We start from the raw sequence: 25,261 nt of genomic DNA, 5'->3' as shown, positions 1-25,261 counted from the left end.
TGGAATGCCCAAGACACATTATGTCTTTCTCTCTCTCTCTCATTTATTTTTGGTACTAGGAATTGAACCCAGAGGCATTGAGTAACATCCCCAACCCTTTTCATTTTTTGAGATAGAGTATCATTAAGTTGTCAAAGCTGGTCTTGAATATTCAATCCTCCTGCTTCAGCCTCCTGATTTGCTGGGATTACAGGTATGCACTTTAAGGAGCACTCACTGTACCTTAACGAGCAGTCAAAATTGGCCATCTTGAAAGAAAAATCTAGGAAGAATCCAAAAGAAAACATACAGATTTCAGGACCCAGATGCCCCATCAGTGTCTCAAGTTCATGTCAGCCATCTCTCACCCTTCTGTCCCTTAGGTGCCATTTTGAGGGAAGAAGGCTGAAAGGGTTTGGGTGCTTTAACCTAAATTCAAAGGCTTTAATTTTTGCAACACGGCACATGCCTGTGATTCCAGAAACTTAGGAGGCTGAGGAAGGAGAACTGCAAGTTCAAGGTTAGCCTCAGCAATTTAGCAAGGCCCTTAGCAACTTGGTGAGGCCCTCTCTCAGAAAAAAAAAAAAAAAAAGGATGTGGCTCAGTGGTTAAAAGCTCCTGGGTTCAATCCCCCAGTAAAATAAAAAAACAACAAAACAAACAAAAAATCCCCACTATAAAAAAAAAAAAGGGCTGGGAATGTAGCTCAGTGGTAATGTGCCCTTGGGTTCAATCTCTATACTGCAAAAACAAATTAACAAATAAATAATTGCAACAGTTTATCAAATTGGTCACATGTTTAGGACATCCCCCTCTACTGCCTAGAGGCTGAGGACATTTTATTTTCACAGCTGACTGTATTCTGAGTAAATCTGTCACATTCCTAGTAGAATATCAAGTACTTTTTCATATGAAATGCTGCCAAGACAGAAAATTGTGTCATTTGGTAATTATGATTTTGTTTTTTAAGCTTAATTCTCAGAGGATAACTAAATTTCCCTTACACTCAAATTGCTGAAGGATTTTCACATATTACCAAATGACTTAGAATATATGAAGAAGTAATACAAATGTTTGGATTAGGCAGGAGTGAAGCTAATGTTACAAACAATAAAGCAAACAAAGTAAAAGTCACAATGTTAATGTTGTGGATAGGAATTCCCAGTGAATAAAGGGAAAGATTATCACACAAAAAATACTCTTTATTTACTAAAATAGTCAGAATGAGTGAAATATGAATTGAAATGTTATCAAAATGGTGAAATTTGGAATCTGAGAACCATTTTATAAGGGAATTTGAAAAGCACCTGGAATACCAAGATCAGTTGCCCCTCCCACACAATGTGTTCTTCCTCCTCCTAGGAAATCTGAAGCTAAAATTAGCTTCCCTGACCAGCTTCCACAGTGCTTGCTGCAAAATCCTGTAGTCTGGCAGTATAATTAGCTATTCATCAGACAAATAATTGTTATTGGGGAAACTCTTGTTTTAAGATGCATATTAAAATCCATCTCCTCCAGAATCATGTGGATTCTCTAAATCCACAGAATTTCAAACATCCCGTTTTCTATCCTCATTATAATCACTGTTAAGAGAAAATTTAGTACTTTGGCAAGTACCATCTTTTTGTTCTCACATTTTGATATATATGTAAAATGTAAATTAGTTGACTGCAAAACTTATATCTCTATAATGCCTAAACAAGAGCCGTAAAAACTACAGCAAATTTAAAAATCTTAAATAGCTTTTACTTGCTATTTGATAATTGGGCAACACCTTGTTCCATAAAATAGTATTCCAAAGAACTGAGCAGAGGAATTAGGTTTCATAGACAGAAAAAGACAGTGGAAAACTGAAACAGAAAGGGGGATTGGCCTTTTCCTTGTAAAGATTAAAGCACAGCTTTCCTTATAGGCTAGAATTAGATTGTTCAGAAATCTGGCAATTATGTCTCTTCTTATTTCTTCCAAGTTCAGATAAACACCTTGGTTTCAGCACAGTGGTGGGGAACTTGGCATGAGTAAACTCCATTTTGGGCTCCTCTCCTGGACCTAGTGTATACGCTCAGTCCAAACCATCTCTTTTACTTTTTTTTTTTTTTTTTGCGGGGGAGAGGGGGTACTGAGGATGGAACACAGGGGCATTTAACTACTGAGCCACATCCTCAGCCTTTAGAGAGTGTCTCCTTAAATTGCTTAGGGCCTTGCTAAGTTGTTGAGGCTGGCTTTTAACTTGTGATCCCAAACTGCTTGTCTTACAGATGTGTGCAACTATGCCCAGCTCCTATACATTTTACTTAACCATGCCAAGGACAATGTAGGTGGTAAACAGCATTTAAAAAATTTTTTTGTTGTTGTTGTTGATAGACCTTTATTTTATTTATTTGTGTGTGGTGCTCAGAATCGAGCTCAGTGCCTCATGCATGCTAGGCAAGTGCTCTGCCACTGAGCCAGAACCCCAGCCCTAATTAAGAGCTTTAACAAAGGATGGTAATGAAATCTTTTTTTCCCCTGAAGCTATCTGAAGATTTCCCTTACTTCTTTTTCACATAGTTCTGTTACATTCTCAAAGACTTATCAAGTATGAGATTTATCTGCAAATTAAGGGCTCATTTAAAAAATAAAAATATTTTTGTATAAATGCTGCCAAAGTGAACACAAAAATAAAAACATAAGTAGTGAGATTAGAGGTAGGGGCTCCTACCTCCTTTTCTTCCAAGATATCAAAAACCAACCTCCTCCCCCCCAACAAACTCTTATGGTGTTGGTTTTAAGACTGTGAACATGAAGGGTCACCATTTAAGAACCAATCACATTGCATTTAAGCCAAAAAATTGAATCTCTACACAGCGCAAGGAATTTTCTTTTTAACTAACCCCAGGATTAAAACCACATAATATTCATAACACATTTTTGCAAGGTCAAAACAGTCTAGCAACGGCAAACAATTAAGATTAAATCTTCAACGTTAGAAATATATTTTAAGGAAAAATTCCTGGGAAGCCTAAGAATTTAATAAAGGCAATAAAACGGGGTCCCTCTACCAAGATGCTGGGGGTGTGTGCAAGTACGTAGGCCGGCACCCAGCCGTTGACGTCACAACCTGCCGAAGGCGCCAAGCGCCAGTTGCTATGGAGGCTGCCCTCGTCACCCCGCCCCTCCGCTCTGGGCCAGCAACGCGAAACCCTACTGCGTTCGGTGACCGGCCGGGCAGGCTGCAGGCAGCGCTATGCCACGGGAGAGCTGCTGGCGGGGGCGATGGGATCCCGGTGCACCATGAGCCTCGGGTCCCGCCCTTTCTTGGGCCGATGAGCACTGCGCACGCCGTTCTCCTTTTGCCGTGGGGCCTCGGTTGCGAGGGCAGCAGCGGCGGGACCAGAAGCCCGACGGCGACGAAAGGTCACCTTTCTACGAACCCGCGACAAAGAAGCAGTTCAGCCTACAGTGCCGCTCCGGGGCTCGGAAGTAAGGGTCTTCGCCCGCGAAGACGGGGCAGGGATGCAGTGGAAAGAGGCTGGGAGCGGGGAGAGCAGTGCAAAAGGGTGGGTTGAGGCCGGGGAGGATAAAGAAGCGAGGGGCGGGCGTGGGGAGCTGCCGGACAGCTGGGAAGCGCGAGGCCATGAACGGCGAACGAGGGACTCGGCAGAACCGCGGCCGGGCCCCAAGCTCCGTAGGCGGTGGCCTCCAGTGGGAGGCCGGCTTGGGGGCGGGACGTAGTGCCGTGGCCACTGAGTGGGGCTGGTCCTAGACTTGCGCCCAGCCCAGGGAGCCTGCGAAACCAATCGCCGTTTCCTGCGCCCGGCCTCCTGAGGAGCACCGCCTCCGAGTTCCGGGGGCGAAGGGGGCGGCCCCTCTCCCGGCGCGTGCGGCCGGAGCGCCGCTGTGTTGGGCCCCGCCCCACCCCGCTCGGAGTCCCGCCCCACCCAGCTCGGAGTCCTGCCTAGGTCCCCGCCCCCTTCCTGGCGCGAGCTTCTCCCTGACGCGATTCCCCTCCCCCCGGGTCCGCGCAGGGAGTCGGGCTCCGGACCGCCACCGCCACCTCGACCGCTGCTGCCGCCATCGCCTTGTTCCTCTGCCCTCGTCATGGCCGAGGAGCTGTCCGCGGCCACGGCCTACACAGAAGATGATTTCTACTGCCCGGTCTGTCAGGAGGTGCTGAAAACGCCCGTGCGGACCGCGGCCTGTCAGCACGTGTGAGTAGACGCCCCCTCCCCCGCGCGGAGCCGGGTGGTCGTTTGGGTTCCTCGTCTGGACCCGGACCTGCGACTGAGGCCTGGAGGGAGTCGAGCCCCCGAGGCCTGCCGGAGCGCTGCCCGCCTGGGGGGCCTGGTCCCGGCGCGTGAGAGCCCGGGGCAGCCCTCCGCCTGAGGCCGGGGCCCTCTCGCCGCGCCCCTCAGCCAGAGCTCCCCGCCCTGGTTTTCCAGGGCTTAGCGCCCCGGGGCAGGGGTCGGGCCCTCCGGTGGCGTCCACAGGCCGAGAGGCCCCTGTCCTCCTGGCAGGCCCGGGAGGAATTGCAGGGAACGTGGAGCCTTTTTGTTTCCTAGCAACCCGAGTGCAGGCGGGGGTGTCGAGTGTCAAACCCGCTAGTGCCGGCACGGGCCGCCCGCCGGCCTCCTGCTTCGCTTTCAAGTTTTTTTTTCTTCCTCTTTCAGAACCTTGGCCTGGTCCTCCTTGATCCAAGAGCTTTTAATCTAACTTCAGCCCTGCTTCACACACCACTTTTGGATCGGTTTTGTTTCATTTAAGATTCCAGGAATCTACTAGGATGGTCTAAAATGAATTTTCTTCTCTTATGTTAGAACTGACAGGATTTCCGGATATTGAAGTGGTAGTTTCCCTTTGTGTTATCTTCTGTTCATTATTACTCGGTTACTACAAGAGTGGAGGTAAGAAAAGAAGAGTTCTGTTATGAGGAATGGACTGAAGATGAGGTACTAACTCTAGGGGTGAGGGAGAACACAAAGGGATTAGGTGAGGTCACATGGTGCTCTTTAACTAGGCTTATTTATAGGAACCACCTCCATCATTTTGTAGACTACCAGACTGTCCCGCAAGGATTGAAAGGAGACCTTCTTGAAAAGGTATACAGTGCACCGACCAACCTGGCTGATGACCAGAGTCCCTGGGGAGTTTTTTAAGTAAACATACCAATTCCCAGGCTCCATTCCAAACTTGCAAAAGAATTTCTGGCAGGTGGGACCTGGAAGTCTTTTTATTTTTAAAAAAATTGAATCGGGCTTAAGTTCTGTGCTTGCAGACACAGAATTGAACAAGTTTCTAGACATTTCTCCATTAACTTTTTTTTTTTTGAGAGTCGTGGTTCTACAATTTTGTGAATAATTGGTAGAATTTTGGGTCCCTAATCACAAATGTTACTACAGATGACTTTTGGTAATCTTCCCTGTTCCTCTACCTTAACTCTACTATTTTATTCCTTGATTGTGCTAGTTGTGTGAAACGACCATGTAGTTTTTCAGGATTGAAATATCAGTTATGATTTTTGTCTTAAATTCTCTCATCATTTGTTGCAACAAATGCAGGTTGTTGAATAAGTATTTTAAGATGTCTAGGACACAGAATATACTTTCTATCTTTAATGGTCATTATTCATTATTATAACTTGAACCTTTCCTATATTTAAGAAAAAGTAGTTCTGTGATGATAAAGAGGGGAAATAAAAGGAGGAGAGCAGGCAAGATGAGAAGTTCTAATAATTGCTAACTTTATATATGCATGGTAGATATCATGGACAGAATCATTTCAATTATTCTTTGGGTCATTGTCCTCACAGAACTCATTGTAATTTTTAGCTTCCCTCAAAATTCCATGTAGATCATTCTAGTCTATTTCCTTTGTGGTGCATTTGAAATCAAGAACTATAATTTGACTTGACCTCAAAGCTATAGAAAAGAGTGGATGTTTTTAAATTCAAGACCATTCTCAAATCAATTCATTGGGCTTTGAAGCTTCAATGTAATCAAAGTAGCTCCTTTTCTCTACTGTCCCCCACAGTTGCTTTATAGTTTTGACTGAACAATTAATTAAAAATAGACAGAGTGAGCCAAAGTTTTATTTGGAAGGGGTGGTAATTGTGGAACAGGGTCTTGATTGGCTGGAAGGAATTTTCTGGAAAATAAGATTGCGGGGAGAGTTACTAGATATTAAATTCAGGCCATTGCATATGCCCAGCAACCATTCTACTGCTGAGCTGCATTGCCAGTCCTAGAATTATTTTTAAGTAATAAGTTTACTATGTCATTTCCCTTTTTTCACCCAAAGGAGCTGTGCCTTTAATCAAATTTATGTTTTGCTACAAATTCAGTTTTTTTTTTTTTAATTGTAGTTAGACATAATACTTTTATTTATTTTTTTATGTGGTGCTGAGGATTGAACCCAGTACCTTGCACATGCTAGGTGAGTGCTCTACTGCTGAGCCACAACCCCCTCCAATCAGGGTTTTTTTTTTTTTAAAGAGAGAGAGAATTTTAACATTTATTTTTTTTAGTTTTTGGTGGACACAACATCTTTGTATGTGGTGCTGAGGATTGAACCCGGGCCGCATGCATGTCAGGCGAGCGTGCTACTGCTTGAGCCACATCCCCACCCCCCAATCAGGGTTTTTAAAAAAAATATTTTTAGTTATAGATGGACACATGCTTTTATTTTTTTATTTTATTCATTTATTTTTATGTGGTGCTGAAGATCACACCCAGTGACTCACATGTGCTAGCCAAGTACTCTACCACTAAGCTACAATCCCAGCCCCTCAAATGGATTTTGATTCAGAGCTAGAAAGAGATAAGAACTTTGGGTCAGTCTAGGTCTGTTAGAAAATAAAAACAAATTTTCATTGCCAATGAGAGGAAAGAATTTTTCCATTGACTTTTTTAGTCAAAGAAGCAAATTCATTTCTATTAGAAAAATTTTACTGAGGGCTGGAGATATACAGCTTAGTGGTAGAACATTTGCCTAGCATGCTTCAAGGGCCTGGGTTCAGTCCCCAGTATTGAAAATATATATACATACACACACTTATCTATATGTGTATATGTATGTGTATGTATATGTAGAGAAAAAGGGACACTATTGAGAATAATTTTACTAAAGTATTTAATCTCCACTTGTTCCTTCAAACAAACATTGTTAATGTTTTTATTTGCCTTGTTCAAGAAACACTAAATGCTCTTTCCCTGGAGACTGTTAATAGTCTAATGGAGAAGACTGTTAAATGACTATGGTATGGAAGAGATTTCAGTGGAAATTTTTATGTGAGCATTGAGAGCACATAGCTAAATAAACTTGTTAATATAGGGACAATTTTCTTGGGAAATACCCTGATTAGGTCTACATCATATGTAGAGGCAAGGAGGAGTACAGAGGATGACTCTGTATCCTGACTTCATAGTTTGTTTGGAGCCAGAGAATGAGTGTAATAGAGATGGAGCTTAGAGATGCTGGCAGGAAGCTAATTTGAATGTTTTCCTGAAAACCAGAGAGACCTATTAAATAATTTTTGGCAAGGGGGCAGCATGATTACAATTCCATTTTAGAAAGTTTATATTAGTGTCAGGGTTCAGCTTGGCAATGGTGACCCATGAAGATGTTGATGACACTTTGGCGTGTAAGGGAGAGAAGTGATTAGAACAGGAACTAAGGCAGTGATAATGGAAATGGAAAGAAGAGACTCCTGATATTTTAAGGTCCTTATATAAAGTCTGATGTTCAGTACTAGATGTATATACTGTATATAGATCTGGAATAAATGGAACTAAAGTTATGGGTGTGGATAAGTCACTGAGGGAGGTGTATGAATTGAAAGAAGGAGGCCTGGATAGATAAAAACAAAGTGTTAGAGAATACTTAAATGAAAAGTACATTCTGAGAAGGAATGGACAGAATCATAGGAAGAAAACTAGGATTGAATGTGACAGTGGAGACTGAGATATAAGTACTTTTAAGAAACCAGCAGCATCAGGTGCCTTAGAAAGGTCAGATAAAATATTTTGAAAAACATGTAAAGACAAATTAAGAATATTAACATCAAACAGATATTCAAAATAAGGCTTCAGACGAAGGTTCACAATGTTGAAGTGGTAAGATGTTTATCTCTTGATGTTTTCCATTAAAGCATCATTAAAACTAAAGATTTTTTTTTTTTTTTTTTTAAGAGAGAGTGAGAGAGGAGAGAGAGAGAGAGAATTTTTTAGTATTTATTTTTTAGTTCTCGGCGGACACAACATCTTTGTTGGTATGTGGTGCTGAGGATCGAACCCGGGCCGCACGCATGCCAGGCGAGCGCGCTACCGCTTGAGCCACATCCCCAGCCCCAAACTAAAGGTTTTTTGAACCTCTATTTACACTGTTCTGAATAGTCAAGGAAGTACCTCTCATACACCATTTAACAAGAAATTTTGATTTCTTGCAAAATTTTTCTCTTTTTGCAGTACGGGTGGGGTTAAACCTAGGAGCTTTCCATTCCTAGTCCATTTTACTTTTATTTTGAGACAGGATCTTCTAGCCTTGAACTTGTCCACCTGCTTCATTCTCCAGAGGGCCTGGGATTACAGGTGCCATTGGACCTAGTGATTCCTTACAAAACTCTCAAAAATGGAAATCTAATTAGTGTTTGCTTTGGGGCATCTCTATAAGGAGGATCTTTTAAAATAAGTTAATATAAATTAGCTTCCACTTCTTATTCAGCATAAATTTGTATGATTCCCTAAATTGACCTGCTTGGGTTATTCAATTCCTGAATTTTCAGTTTATAGTTTTTAAAAATTAGAGCGGCTTTATTGATATCTTATTGGAATAGTTATGCTCTAAATAGGTACTTTTAAAATTTATTCTTTCCTATAGATAATGTTAAAATTTTGAAAGTCAGGCTTATATTGGTTCTTATTGATTTAATAAGTTGTTGCTTTAATCTTTTTTCTTAAGATTTTTAAGACTATCTAAATCCTCTTGATATATTTACAGAGTGGCATACTTTAAAAAAATTTCAGTATAAATACATTTCAGTATTTATTGGGTAAAGGAATGAATTGGTTTGTGTTGGGACACAACACAGTTAACTATAGCTGTATCAGTTGGCTAAGCAGTTAACTCCATTCAGCTTTTCTTGCATATAAAAGATTAGAAATCACCTGTTTTCACAGAGTTTTTGCACAGACAAAATGAGGTAATGTTTATTTATACTAATCTTAAATTTGTGTTTTATATTTTTCTTTATTTTTAAATATTTATTTTTTAGTTATAGTTGGATACAATACCTTGTTTATTTTTTAATTTTCTATTTGTTTTAATTAGTTATACATGACAGTAGAATACACTTATATACTTTGATGTAACATACATAGATGGGAGATATTTATTTATTTTTATGTGGCGCTGAGGATAGAACCCAGGGTCTCGCATGTGCTAGGCAAGCGCTCTACCACTGAGCCACAACCCCAGCCCCTGTGTTTTATAATTTTCAAAACAAATAAATTACTATTTAAAAACTGTAACATCTAATACCAAAAATTAGGTTGCTTTTGAAAATCAAAAGAAATCTTTTGTTTTTTGACTTGGATATTTAAAGCCAAAGTGAATCATGAATAGAGAATTGATGGTTTTTAAGGATTAGGGGAAATAAGACTTTTCAGTAATCACCGTTAACCTTACATATTTTCCAGAGATATGTATATAAACAAGATTGTAGATGTTTTATTTTCCGATTTTTCATACAAAGGACAGCAATCTGTATATATTCTCTGTGCCTTAATATCTTCTTAGAGGTTATTCCTATTAACACATAAAAGGGGGGTACTTTAGCCAGGCATGGGGGCACATGCCTGTAATAATAAAAGGACTTGGAGGCTGAGGCAGGAGAATTATAAGTCTAAGCCTAGGCTTGGCAACTTGTAAAAATAAAAGGGCTGAGGGATGTAGCCCAGTCATAGAGCGTCCCTGTTAAATCCCTAATACAGAAAAGAAGGTCTCACATTTTGTTTTTTTTTGTGGGTATGTAATATTCATTCAAGTTACCAACACTATATAGTGATCGACAAACCAGATGAAAGTACCTTATGGAATATATTTATTTAGTCTTCTAATATCTCATTGTTTGATACATCATCATTGTTTATTTATTCAATCATATTATGAACATTAGGTTGTTTCTAAAAGAAATGCTGCAACAAGTAAAATTGTACAATAGTCCCCCACGTCTGAGGGGGATGCCTTTCAAAATCTCTAGTCATTACCTGAAACAACAGATAATATTGAGCCCAGTACTTTCTCCCTCTGCCACCCCTCCAGTACCAGGGATTGAACCCAGGGCTTTGAATATGCTAGCAAGCACTCCCACCACTGAACTGTGCCACTAGCTAGCCCCTTTTAAAATTTTATTTTCAGGGGCTGGGAATGTGAATTAAGCGGTAGTGCGCTCGCCTGGCATGCGTGCGGCCCGGGTTTGATCCTCAGCACCACATACAAACAATAATGTTGTGTCCGCCAAAAAATGAAAGATATTAAAATTCTTTCTCTCTTTAAAAAAAAAAAAAAAAGATTGCTATGACTAGGGCTTGGGTTGTGGCTCAGTGATAGAGCATTTGCCTAGCACATGTGAGGCACTGGGTTCGATCCTCAGCACCACATTAAAAAATAAATAAAATAAAAGTATTGTGTCCATCTACAACTTAAAAAATATTTTAAAAAAATTTTATTTTCAGAGTCTTGCTAAGTTGTCTAGGCTGGCCTCAAACTTGGGATCCTTCTGCCTTAGCCTCCCAGTAGCTGGGATCACAGGTATTCAACACCTTGCCAGGCTTGAGCCCTGTACTTCCTGTTGTGGCACATTGCCATTAGTTGGAACATGTTTTCTGTTTATGTCTTCCATCCATAAATTTAATGTATTTTTCATCTTAACTAAGTAATTATGTATTGAGGCCATAATTTTTACAATTTGAGATGTAATAGCAAAATTAGCACCAATTTCTTTTCCATCACAGTTTTAGGGATAGAAGTTTCTTAGATCTTCAGCATTAACATATACTTTTTTTTTCTTATTAGGTTGAGAACTTTACCTTTTCACTTAATAGAAGCACTTTATGGCTTCTCTTTGGCATATGTAAATTGCCAGCATCACTATTTTGTGCTTTGGGGCTGTTATTAAGTAAAATAATGTTATTTGAACACAAACACTACCATATTCAATAACTGATCTCATAACCAAGGTGGCTGTAAAGTAACTAATAGTGTATATAGTATTATACTGGGTAGGCTAGGATGAGATTGCATCATACTGTTCGGAACATTGTGATCAGGCTGGGGATGTGGCTTAGTGGTAGACAGTTTGTGTGTATGGTTGGATCTCGCTGCAGAATAAACAATGCAAAATTTAAGATTTGTTTATTTCTGGAACTTTGCATTTAATATTTTTGTACTGCAGTTGACTATGGGTAATTGAAATGGCAGAACCTGCAACCATGGATAAGGAGTGGTGGTGGGGAATACTGAATATATATATATATATATATATATATATATATATATAATTTTACTCTATAGAGAATTTTTACTGTAAGGTAAATCCTGATAGGTTCAGTTGCTGGGTCAAAAAGGATAAATACAAAGGAATTTGTTAGCTTTTTCATATATGATAATAGCTCTAGTGAAGTGTATTATATATGAAAAATGCTTATAGTTTTGATTTGAGGACTGTGGATTATGTATCTTTGGGTTAAAGGATTTAATAAGTTTTGGATTAGAATAAAGTAAATTGACATTTATTGCTTTAGCAAATATTAACAAATGTCTGTTAGGTACTTGGTGCTATTACAGTGCTGTGGTGAAAAAATAGGTATAATCCCTTTCCCCTTGGAGCTGGGTGTTGGTGTGATACATTTTGATTAAAATAAGCACTCAGGGTGTAATTACAAATGCATCGATGGTAGGAGGGAGAGAAAGAGCAAAAGTATAAGGGGGAACAGACCTTGTGTGGGTTGGTGTGTTAATGAGTGGACAGTCAAAGTCCCTTTCTTGGAGAAATGATATTGTTGTTCAAATCTAAATGATGTGTGGGTGTTAATTTGTGGAGTGCTTTGTGTATAGAAGAGGAAGCATTCTGGGCATAAACCCTGAGGTAGAAAGGAATATGCAGGACTTTGTATTTTAATGATAGAAGTATCTTCTAGGCTTTTATAGAAACCTTTTATAGGCTTCTTAATTTTTTGTTTTTAAGCCTTAGTTTCCTCACTATAAAACAAAGGATTTATTTTTTTATTTTTAAGATAACTGAAAATTGAACCCAGGGCCTTCCTTATGCTAAAAAGTACTCCACTATTGTGCTGTGTCCTCATCACTTTTAAAATTTTTACTTTCAGATGGAGTCTTGCTGAGTTGCCCAGGCTGTCCTTGAATTTAAGATCCTCCTGCCTTAGCTTCTTGTGTAGTTGGGATTGTAGACCTGTGCCATGACTAAAGGAATTTTTGAAAAATATTTTCTTATTTTTAAGACTTGAACTTAATGTATGTAAAGATTTTGGGACCCTGTGTGGTACACATGAAGCACTCAATAAATGGTAACTGGTATTTTTATGGAAGATATCCACATTCCATTGTCTTTGACAAATCATTTTTGTTTAGTTTAATAAAGTTGATAATGGTGCCTAGAAATCTTTTTTTTTTTTTTGTACCAGTGATTGAACCCAGAGCACTTGAACCACAACCCTTTTAAAAATTTTTTTATTTTGAGATAGGGTTTCACTAAGTCCTTAGGGCCTCTTTAAGTTTGCTAAGGTTGGTTTTGAACTTGTGATCTTCCTGCCTCAGCCCCCTGAGCTGCCAGATTACAGGCGTGCATCACTACCAAGCTGGACTAGAAATCATTTTAAAATCTATTTCTTTACTTGCTAGCAAAGCTGTGTCCAATATTTCTTATTAAATTGTTACATAATTATTTTGCCATTCAAATCATAGATACCTCTAAGATATGTCTGAAGTGATGATTATTGTGATAGCTTGTTTTTTGAACTTAGGTTATTTTTCTATTCATTTACTGCCCTTTTGTATATTATTACATTTCCTATGTCAGATTTGAGATGATTGAGTATTTAGATGAAGAAAGTTATTGTGCTGTTTAATTCTATTTGTTAAATATTTTAAAAAATGATCTTGTTTTTGGACCATCTGCAATTGAATTATACCACATTTCCATTTGAATTTTAGATAATTTGCCATTCTTATTCAGTTAATCTCATGTTTATTAGAGTGGATTCCTTTGCCATTGTTTTATGTATCTTTTTAGTATATTTGAATTATTAAAAAACTTGATTCTTGAGGGATTCTTGAATCTCACTTAGTGATTTTACTGTTTTAGTACAGTTTAATATGACTTAATATACACACAAGTTTGTACATTCGTGTGCTTGCACATCCAGTTTGCAGGAATTTTTGTCACTTTTGTTGTCAGTTGTATACCTACTATCTGTTATGTACTAAGTACTGAATACATATTTTTCAAATGAAGGTGCATTACAGTATGTGGACATAATTTTTTAAAAAATCTGGTGAGTTAAGCTCATAATTTTGCCTTTTTTTGTATAATCTTTTTAAATGTTTTGGGATCTTTTTAGATCTGCAGATTATGTGTGTGTGTGCAACTTTATTTTTATTTTTGTTAATATATGTGTTCTGTGGTACTTAGATTGAACCCAGTGCCTCTTACATGCTTGTATGGTAGTCATTTACTCTACCACTGACCTACATCCCCAGCTTTTTTTTTTCTTTTAAAGACAGGGCTCCCTAAATTTCCCAAGGCTGTCCCCAAAATGGAATCTTCCCGCCTTAGCCTCTTTAGTAGCTGGGATTACATGTGCAGCTGATTATAGGAGGATGATACTGTTCCTGGCTCCTGTGCAATTTTAAGAAATAATACAGAGAATCTCTGTATTCTGAACCAGTTTTCTCCACTGATAACATCTTGTAAATATCAGAACCAGAATATTAAATTGATAAAGATACAAAACATTTCCATCATAAAGATATTTCACATTGGTGGGCACAGAGGTTCATGATTGTATTCCCAGTGACTTGGGAGGCTGAGACAGGAGGATGACAAGTTCACAGCTAGCCTCAGCAAGTTAGGGAGGCCCTGTCTCAAAAATAAAGGGGGCTGCAGATGTAGTTTCGTTGTTAAGTGCCCCAGGTTTAATCCAGAGTCCCCACCCCACCAGAAAGATAAATAACTTTGCCTGTTAGTAGCCATCCCCAGCTTCCTTCCTTCCTGTACCTGTAACTTCCTTCTTAACCCTTGGCAAACATTAATGTTCTTTTTGTTATGTTTCTGTAATTTTGTCATTTTAAGAATCTTAAATGGGGGCTGGGGATGTGGCTCAAGCGGTAGCGCCTGGTATTGGTGCGGCGGCCCAGGTTCTATCCTCAGCACCACATAACAAACAGATGTTTTGTCCGCCGAAAACTAAAAAAATAAATAAATATTAAAAAAATTCTCTCTCTCAAAAAAAAAAAAAAAGAATCTTAAATGGCTGGGGTGTAGCTCAACATAGTTTCTGGGTTTGATCTCTCCACCATTGCAACAGGAACAAAATCTTATATTTTACTCCTCTGTGTAAATCTAATACAACCCATTTAATTATTTTTAAAAAAATATTTTTTAGTTGATGGACCTTTATTTTATTTATTTGTGTGTGGTGCTGAGAATCGAACCCAGTGCCTCACACATGCTAGGCAAGCACACTACCACTGAGCCACGACCCCAGTCCCCATTTAATTATATAGAAATTTTATGATGATACAAATTGTATCTCAGTCTAGCTGTTAGAAAATAGAGTGTTATTACTGCTAACTATATTAATGTTATAAATTGAATTAAACAAATCTTAGAATTTATTTTTTCACTGAACATAATTCTGTAGATATTCAAGTTGTTTCTTGTATGTATCAGTAGGTATTTGCTTTTATTGCTGAGTAATATTACATGGTATGGATGTACCACAGTTTGCTAAGCTATTTACCCATTGAGTAAGACTGAAATAGCCAATTTTTTACTATTTATAAGTAAATTCTGCTGTAAACATTTGTGTATAGGTTTTTATGAGAGCATAAACCTTTGTTTCTCAGGGGTAAATGCCCAATAGTATAATTGTTGGTTATATGGTAGTTGCATGTTTAGTTTTTCAAGAAAATGCTAAGTTGTTTTCCATAGTGTCTGCACCACTTTATATTACAATTTCCTCTGCAGCTTCACCAACATTTTTTGATGTTATTTTAAATTTTGGCCATTTTGATAGGTGTTAATGATAGCTTCTGGTTTTAATTTGTATTTCTGTAATGACAAATGATGTTAAACATTATTTGATATGCTTATTTGCCATCTCTTTACCTTAGGTAAAAATGTCTTCATGTCTTTTGTTGTTTTAGTTGGATTGTTTGGTTTTTAACTGTTGCTTTGAAACTTCTTTATATGTTCTAGATATTAGCCCTTCATCAGATAAATGGATTTACAAATATATTTTCTCAGATTATGGTTTTGTTCATAGAACAAAAGTTTAAAAAGTCTAAGAAGCTAAAAATCTCAAATCAATCTTAGTGTGCCAAAATCAAGGTGGTAGTAGCGCCCTCTTCCTTTCTGAGGCTCTGATAACACTCCAGATCTCTGTTTTCACATTCGCATGAGTTCTGTGTGTCTATGTCACATCTTCCTTTGCTTCTCATTTATAAATATATTTAGAATAGCAGTTAGGGCTCATTTGGATAAACCTGGCTAATTATCTCATCTCAAAGTTCTCAATTGAATCAAATCTCTTACCATAACATTGCCTTTTCTGGGGAGTTAGAAAGTGCATGTATCTTTGGATGGCTATTATTGACTTTAATACTATCTGTGATATATTTTGAGGTTTTTTGTTTTGTTTGCAGTGCTGGGGATTAAATTCAGGACCTCCAGTGTGCTAGGGAAGTGCTCTGCCATTAAACTGCATCACCAGCCCTTGAGTTAGTTTTGTTTAAGGTTGGAAACAGATTGAGGTTCATTTTTTTTTTACCTATGATGTCTGGTTGTTCCAGCATCATTTCTGAAAGGTGTCTTTGATTGAACTGCTTTTACTTCTTTGTTAATCAGTTTTGCAACTAAGATATATTTTTGCCAGCCTCTAGAATCTTCTTTGAAAGTTGGAGTATCTACTTTATAGAGACTTACAGAGCAGCTGCTTTTTAGGGACCTTTTGTTTTTGGTGGTGCTAGGGATTGAGCCCAGGACCATTTTTAGAGACTTTGAAATTAGTTTTGTATTAATTATTTTATTATATAGTTTATTTCAGTTGGAAATGTTGATATTTTTTCCTTTATGTCTTTTAATTAGTCCTAAGTTAATTTTAAACCTGTTGCTTTCTTTTTTTTTTATTTTTTAAAAAAATGACAGCAGAATGCATTACATTTCTTATTACACATATACAGCACAATTTTTCATATCTCTGGTTGTATATAAAGTATGTTGACATCTGCTTTATTTCTTATATGAATATTTTCATTGTATTTTGGGTGAAATTTCCAGTTTTTAGTAAAGCGATTAATATTTGAGGTGTTGTATTATAAATTGTTCAACTAATTTATCGCATAATTTTGTGGGATTAAATCAGAATTTTTTTTTTCATTTTTAATACTGGAAACTGAACCCAGAGGCACTTTACCACTGATCTACATCCCCCAGCCCTTTTTTAATTTTTAATTTTGAAACAGGGTCTTGCTAAGTTGTCCAGGCTGACCTCAAACTTGTAATTCTCCTGCTTCAGCCTCCTAAGTAACTGGCATGATAGGCTTGTGCCACTGTGTCTGGCTTACCCAGCTTAAACATTTTAAATTTTGTTGTTTTTAAAAGAGGAAAGATTTAATTAGGTTCATGATTTCAGTCCATTGTTAATGGGCCTGTGGTAAGCCTGCATATCATGGCAGAAAGGCTTGGGGGAATAGTTTACCTCATAGCCTGGAAATTTTGGGGGGCAAGGGAGAGCGCAAGTGCCTAGCTTAAACTTTTTTTTTTGAGAGAGAGATAATTTTTTAATATTTATTTTTTAGTTTTCAGTGGATACAACATCTTTATTTTTATGTGGTGCTGAGGATAGAACCTAGTACCCTGTACATGCCAGGTGAGCGCGCTACCGCTTGAGCCACATTTCCAGCCCTAGCTTAAACTTTTTAACATGAATGTGTTTATAACCAATATAAGCTATTGTTTTGGGTATGTCATATTTGGAGGCCGCCTCAATTCCACTTTTTCTATAGGTCTGTGGTTATCTGATTTTGCATGGTGCGGTGATTTTTAGGAATACATACGTTGGGTGATAATAGAATTGTGTTACATTATAATAAATCTTGTAATAGATCTTAAGAGTCTGTATGTATTCACTTTTCCAAGTCTATGAATCTACATTTCTGTGTCATTCAAAAGAAAGTTGGTATAGGCATTTAGTTAAAGTAACCTTATGAGAGGTATTTTCATGTGGATAAAAAAACAACCATGAACTTTATATTCACTCTTTAGTCAAACTGAAGTCAATGGCAGGGGCATGTGCAAACTGCATAGTCTTGTATCTTTCTCTTTTTTTTTTTTTTTGTACCAGGGATTGAACTCAGGGGCACTTGACCACTGGCCACATCCACATCCACATCCCCAACCCTTTTTTGTATTTTTATTTAGAGACAGGGTCTTACTGAGTTGCCTTGTGGTGCCTCGTTGTTGCTGAGGCTGGCTTTGAACTTGAGATCCTCTTGCCTCATCCTCCCAAGTTTCTGGGATCATAGGTGTGCACCACCACGACCAGCAGTTTGTTAAAGTTGAAACATGGCATCCTAGGATCATTCCTGATGGTTAATTAATTCCAAAAGAGTAAATTCTGTTATATTGATGAGACTGATGATTTTTACAGTTCTGTCAATATGAAGTATAAATCTCATTCTGGAAGTTGTGAGGTCCAAGATGGCAGGGCTGCATATTATGAGGGTCTTCTTGCTGGTGGAGATAGTTCCAGGGCCACTGAGGGCAATGAATGACAAGAGAGGTGCCTGGGAACTTTTATTTTTTGATAGGCATAGGATCACAAATTAATTAAGATAGTTTGAGGAGCAGCTTTGCATGAAACCACTGCATACATGTTTTTCAGATGGATTGAAAAATGAAGGGCAAAGCTTTAACTTTTTATAGGAAATGCAGGGAATGTCTTGAAATAGCAAAGTCCTTAAGAAAGCTAAATCATGAACTGAAATTTTAGGGAAGAGTGATGAATTTAGACTATATTAACATTTAAAAATTTTTTATATCAGGATCACAGACAATGTTAAAGACAAATGATACAATAGTGATGTGGTCTGTTCTAGTACAACAGATTGTATCAGATAGGTTTTTACATTTTTTGTTTCCCACTCAGCATTAATGTTTCATCCCATCATCAAAAGGCATTGGAAGCAAAGTATACTAAAAGTAATTGAATGTAACAAGTCACACAGAATGCTCAACGACTATCTTCTTGGTTCAGTTGGTCTTGAGTTCTTGGAATACTTATTGCATTGTTCGCCTTTCCTTTGTGCATTTTATATCTAATTTCATAATTTATTAGCTTTAACTATTTATTCCTCTGCCCCTTTTTAAAGTTCAGGGTAAAGTGTTTATTAGGAATGTAGTACTTTATAAATGTATTAGTGTTTTAGAATTATTTAGGCTCTTGTTAGGACTCTTGACAGTTACACAGATGGTCTAGTCCAACAGTTTTTTTTTTTTTTCCCCACAAGCCTTATAAGTTTTAGTGTGGAGCTATACAGAATTTAAATATTTTCAGTATTTCATATGTTGTGTAATATCAGAAATACTAAAGTACGTACAGCAAATGATTTTAATTTCGGATTTAATTTGGGATTCTAGGTTGTTGATCATTTTCTATCAGAACTTTGAGCATCATTCCATTCTTTTGTCATCTGTAATTGCTCATGAAGTATGATGCTGATCTAATTTTCTTTCCTTGATTAATGGTCTATCTTTTACTCCCTCTTAGAAAGCGATTGGAAGTTGAAAAAAGATTATTTAAAAGTTTTCAGTGATCTGTGTGGGTATGAGTCTTTTAAAATTCATTGTACAAGGTTATTCACTTGTCTCTTATTCTTTTTTTCTTTTTAAAAAATATTTATTTTTTAGTAGTAGTTGGACACAGTGCCTTTATTTTATTTATTTATTTTTATGTGGTGCTGAGGATTGAACCCAGGGCCTCGAACATGCTAGGTGAATGCTCTACCATGAAGCCACAACCACAGCTCCCAGTTGTCTCTTATTCTGCAGACATGTTTGCTTATTGCTGGACTCTGACATTTTTTTTTTTTCTTTTTCAAAATAATTTTCTATTGTCTGTCTTCTGTTTAGTGGTTGTTGGGCTACAGAATTAGGGAATCTTATGGTTTATTTCTAGAGAAATTTATTTTCTATCTAGCTTTATTTATTTTTTTATTTTTAAATTTTTTTGTGGTACTGGGGATTGAATTTAGGGCCCTGTGCTAGGCAAGTGTTTTGTGTTTTTTTTTTTTTAAGCCCAATTAGAAGATAATTTTAATTTTTCTATTTTTTAACAATTTAACATAACTCTTAATTAAGACCTAATTAAGACCTTAACATAAGTGTAATGCACATATGAAAAAAGGACCCTATAGTAAATGTCTAGCTCAGTAGAATTTTTTCCAAACTGAGCATATCTGTATATTCAGCACCCTCATCAAACAAAAGAACATTGAGAGCACACTGAAAATTTCCCAGTGTATCTTTCTCCAAGGAAAATCTCACATTCTCCAAGATACCCCAATGATGACTTTGAAAATATTTTTTAAATTGTTATAAAATAGAAAAATTAGGTTTATCTTCTGATTGGGCTTTAAAAAATGCTTAAAACAAACAAACAAACAAAACACTTGCCTAGCACAGGACCCTGAGTTCAATCTCAGTACCACAAGGTGTGTGCCACTGGGCCCTACCTGCTTTTTATATTTTCATTCTCATTATAGGAACTGTAGTTTTCATTTTGTAAATAAGCCACAATTTATTCTTCTATTGATAACATTTATATATTTTTTAGTTTTAAGCTATTGCAAATAGTGGGCTGCAAACATTCTGGGAATTTTTTTTTTTTATACAATTCTATTAGGTATGTATTTTGGAGTAGAATTTCTGGGCTGTAGTAGATACTGCCAACTGGTTTCTCAAATGGTTCTATCAGTTTACACTCTCTTTTTTTTTTTTTCAGAGAGAGAGAGAGAGGAGAGAAAGAATTTTAATTTTTTTTTTTTTTTTAGTTTTCAGCGGACACAACATTTTTGTTTGTATGTGGTGCTGAGGATCGAACCCATGCCAGGCGAGCGCGCTACCGCTTGAGCCACATCCCCAGCCCAGTTTACACTCTCTACCATCAAATAAATGTTGGTTTACCCACCCTTTTCATTTTTAGTGAAGTTATTTCTTTTTTACTCTTGTTGAATAAGTGGATTTTGAAATTTTGATCTTTCCTTTTCCTAAATAATAACTTTTATTTGTACATATTAAAATTTTAAAATATTCTATTTATGGAAGTATTAAGTTATTCAGCTTATAATTAATCATTTTTAATTGCTATTTCACTTTATTTCTTGCATTTGATTCCATCTTTTTTATGCACAATTCTTTCTTAGCAGTGAGTTTTGCTGATGTGGACTTTGTTAACAGCTTTGATTCTGAATTTAAAGAGGAAGGTTTAGCTTAGTGTTTTACCTTCATCTCTAAATATTATCTCTCTTTTGTAGCTTTAGTAGACATAGCTTCCATAACAGTACTTAAGTCTTGGTTCCTTTTCTCTTACTCTTAAACTCCTTTGAATTGTATATCTTTAAATTATTTCTTTAGTACTCTTCCACCTTGTCTGCTCTTCATATTCCCTCCAATTTCAAGATCATATTTCTAATTGTTTACTGGATATTGTGCATTGAGATGATTTTTGTGGTACTTTGAAATTAACACTTATACTTTGTATGCCAGATAATTCCTCCAATATTTATTAACTTGGTGAATAGAGTCACCTTTTACTCAGTCTTCCGAGTTATAAATCCTACCTTTCTCTCCTACAACTAATTATAATTTTTTTTTTTTTTAACCTGGAATTGAACCCAGGGGCCACTGAGCTACATTTGCAGACCTTTTTACTTTTTTTTCTTTTGAGATAGGGTCACACAGAGATTCTGAGACTGTCCTTGAATTTGTGATCCTCTTATCTCAGCCTCCAGAATCCCTGGGATTACTGGCATGCACCTCAGTGCCTGGCTTTTTTTTTTTTTTTTTTTTTAAACAGGAAGCTCTATCCAAATGCAGACAAAACCATTGAGAAAGACAGTGGGATAGACAAAGGGGGGAATGAAGGGAAAGGAGGCTTGGAATAGGGAAAGACAGTGGAATGAATCTAACCTAACTTTATGTATATGAATATATCACAGTGAATCTCACATCATGTACATCTATCAGATACTAATTTATTAAAAAAATAAATAGCAGAAGTATCAATAGAGTATGGAGGGAAAGGAATGGGGGAGGGAGGAGGGCAGGAAAGTACTGGGGACTGAATTAGACCAAATTATTTCAATGCTTTTATAATTATGTCAAAATGAATCCTATAGTTAGGTAAAAGAACTAGTTAAAAAAAGTGTTTCTCTAAAACAGAGCTATTTGTGTTCTTCCTCCCTTTTAAAACCTGTCTTAGTGTAGACCTTATTGTATTTTAGACTGTTGTTTCTAATTATTGCTTATTTAAGTGAGAAAGCTATCTGAAGCTTCCTTCCCTCTTTTTTTTAATATTTATTTTTTAGTTGTAGTTTGACACAATATCTTTATTTTATTTATTTATTTTTATATTTATTTTAGTTATGAGGTGCTGAGGATCAAACTCAAAGCTTCACACATACCTGGCAAGCGCTCTACCACTGAGCCACAACCCCAGCCCCTCTTTTTTTCTTTATAGTCCCTCAGGTTGAAGAATACAAATACTGAGCAAACAAAGTATTTAAATTAAAAACTTATTTAAAAATTATAAATCATACAGATAATAAATTTAAAATTTTTAGTTTAAACAAATTTGTAACATTTTATAATTTGAGCATCTATGCTTCTGGAGTTATCAAAGCTCACAGTGGCACTTAAGACTTTTGGGGTACCCTAGGAACTTTGCTAAGTATTGATATATTGTGATCTGAAATGTTGAATAGTCATTTTCCAATATCTTCACTATTACAGTTTTTATCTGGGATATATCCCTAAAAGCTCATTTGTTGGGCAATGCAGCAGTGTTCTAAGTTGGAAAGAGTGGATTATGGAGTTCTGACTTAAATCAGTAGATCAATCTACTTGATGTATAAAAATTTGAATGTGTTGGTAACTGGGTAGGTGGAGTATGCCTGGAGTAGGTAGCCACTTGGGGGTCACTCTTGGGGACTATGTCTTTCCCTGGCCCATTCCTCTCTGCTTCCTGGCTGCTATGAATTGAACAGCTTTCCTCCATCATGCCCCTCCACTATGATGTTTTGTCTTGGAGCCCGCTAACCATGGACCAAACCTCTGAAACTGAGCCCAAAATAAACTTTTCTTCCTCTAAGTTGTTGTGAGGTTGAGGTCACAGTGACAAAAGTTGACTTAACACATCCAGTTATAATATATTGGTTAATTTATTGACTTTTTATAATTATACATAATTATGGGCTATAATTAGATGCTTATTTTTATAATTTTTAAGACTAGTTTCTAGTTTGACAAGTGAAAACTGATGTCTTGGTCTTATTTGCTTTGCATTATTTTGATTCCTTGTTCTGGTGAATATTATTAGTGTTTTAATTTATGGCCTTAATTGATAATCACTTCTAATGTCTTTAATGATATTAGCTACTGTTTGCACTTTCCTGACTCTCATAGTATTGAAATCATGTGAATAACGCAGTTGTAAATATTTTTACTATTTTATGGATTAGGAAACTGATTTTAGAGGGGAGAAATGATTGTTCAGTACTACATAGTTAGGGAACTCAGATTCTCATTTTATTTCATTGTTCCCTCACTTTTATTGGTATAAATGAGTAATGTTGATACATTTGATCCCAAATATAGACACCTATATGGCAGAGCCAGGATAAGAGCCTGTGATTTGTCTGGCTCTCTTAAAAGCAAAATGATCAAATGTGATAATTAGTGTGATCAGAGGAGAATAAATTAAAATTTTATTTGGTTAGTTTGGTTCCACTTATTATGTTGGCTGTGGATGTTAATGCTATAAGTGTTTTTAAATATTTCTTAAATTGTATTCCTTTGTATATCATTGTGGGAGATTTTTATATTTCCTGACCACATAAGTTTGGGCAACCATTATGTTTTTCCTTAACAGAGGAAACAGTCTGTTCTTCCAACTTTGCTAATTAATCTATGTATTCTTTTTTTGGTGGTGCTGGGGATCAAACTCACTGCCCTACTCATGCTAGGCAAGTGTTCACCACTGTACTTTCTACTTCTAACCCTATGCAGTCTTGTTTAGTAGACCTAATCATATTTTGTGGGAACATCTTGATATATATCAGTTTGAGGCAAAAAATGATATGGTCCATCCTTTCAGTTTATAAGGGGAGAAAATGGAGATCCAGTATAGGTGTGTTTCACACAGCTGCTAAATGGCAGCGCCAGGATAAGACTCAGTTCTTCCTTTGTACCATGCTTCCTGATAATGTTACATAATAATATTTATGTTTTCATATACTCTATTAAACAATTGTAAAGTAGATCTGTAGCTGCTTTTATGTTCCCATCTAATCTAGTTATTAGTCTTATTTTTTGAGAAATGACATATAGTTCTTAAAATCCTGAGATGTACATATGTATAGCTTAATGTACTTAGCATAAATATTTGTCCAGTCACTTATTTGTTTAATCGTAGAAATAAAAAGAGTACTTTTTTTCTGTAATTAACATGTCACAAATGTTTGATTTAGTTTCTGTAGAAAATGTTTCCTGACTGCAATGAGAGAAAGTGGAATACATTGTCCCCTGTGTCGTGGAAATGTGACTAGAAGAGAAAGAGCGTGTCCAGAACGGGCCTTAGATCTTGAAAATATCATGAGGAAGTTTTCTGGTAGCTGTAGATGCTGTGCAAAACAGGTAGAGTAAATGCTCTTTGAAAGTTTAAAATGCTACTCTGAAGTTTTCATTTGAGTGCTCTTGGTGGGTGCTTACACTGTTTTAAAGAGAAAGATATTATTTAGTTTTGGAATTGAGTAGAAAAGACCAAAAAAAGTTGTAGCTGTAGATTTTACTAGATTATAAGCTTATTGAGAACAGAGATTGAAAGATAAAATCTCTGAATTGTCATACTTTTTATCATGGTATTTCCTGCAAAGTAATAGCTCATTAATTACTTGCAAAATTAATTGAGCACGTAGTTCATTTATACCCCATTGTGGTGGATTTAATGTTTAAATAGTTTTTCTGACAATAGCATCAGTATTGCAGCTTTGTACATAGAAATGTTAATCATTCGTCCAAATTGAAGTAAAGGAATTCTCTAGGGTCCTGCTTTATATATGTATTTATCTAAGAAATCACAAAGTATTTGGCAGAAGACTTTGGTTAATTTTTAAGTAACAGGTAGGAAAATCAGGTGTTGGCAAATAACTGGCATTTCTTTTCTTTCTTTTTTTTTTTTAAGAGAGAGAGAGAGAATTTTAATATTTATTTTTTAGTTTTTGGCAGACACAACATCTTTTTTTGTATGTGATACTGAGGATTGAACCCGGGCCGCATGCATGCCAGGCAAGCACGCTATTGCTTGATCCACATCCCCAGCCCCTGCATTTATTTTCTTATCTGTAATGTATTGTTCTATTATTTAGAGAAGGTGTAAAATGATGTGGAGTAGCTAGACTTTGAGTAGATTTATGTGTCTATGGATTTTTTTCTGAAAACTAATAGTAAATAAAACTGTTGCCATTTTATGCATGCACACAAATCAGATCTGTTTTTCTATGACTTTAAAGAAGGTGGCAGATAATGGAGTGAAGCTGGAAAACATACTTGAGATTCTGGCTTTACTCCTCAGTGAGAAACTAAAAAATGTTTCATATATTAACTTGGGAACTTAATTTTTTTAAAAAATGCTTTCTATTTGTGCTATAAGTAGTTAAATAAAGAAATGCCTAATAGAATGAGACGTCTTAGTACTTTTGACTTTTTTAATATTAGTAGTATCATCATCTC

General features: G+C 36.7%; 1 protein-coding gene across 4 annotated transcripts in view; it reads left to right on the top strand.

Annotated features, from left to right (window-relative positions):
* The first annotated feature begins 3,111 nt into the window (after nucleotides 1-3,111).
* Nucleotides 3,112-25,261, top strand: part of Rnf138 (ring finger protein 138) — a 32,167-nt gene continuing 10,017 nt past the window's right edge. Inside the window, exons 1-3 of one of the 4 annotated variants that reach the window (XM_078030211.1) lie at nucleotides 3,112-3,441; nucleotides 3,987-4,169; nucleotides 24,001-24,166. In XM_078030211.1, the coding sequence (XP_077886337.1) occupies nucleotides 4,060-4,169; nucleotides 24,001-24,166 (276 nt within the window). In that variant the 5' untranslated portion in view covers nucleotides 3,112-3,441; nucleotides 3,987-4,059. Of the gene's footprint in view, nucleotides 3,442-3,986; nucleotides 4,170-4,719; nucleotides 4,863-24,000; nucleotides 24,167-25,261 lie in introns of those variants that run through there. The other 3 variants (XM_013363844.4, XM_005337451.5, XM_021734655.3) reach the window with 3 other exon arrangements.

Source organism: Ictidomys tridecemlineatus, chromosome 13, assembly GCF_052094955.1.
Source record: "Ictidomys tridecemlineatus isolate mIctTri1 chromosome 13, mIctTri1.hap1, whole genome shotgun sequence".
NCBI classification, from domain to species: Eukaryota; Metazoa; Chordata; class Mammalia; order Rodentia; family Sciuridae; genus Ictidomys; species Ictidomys tridecemlineatus.
Note: the sequence above shows the minus strand (reverse complement) of the source record. Positions and strands in the feature narration are given on the sequence as shown.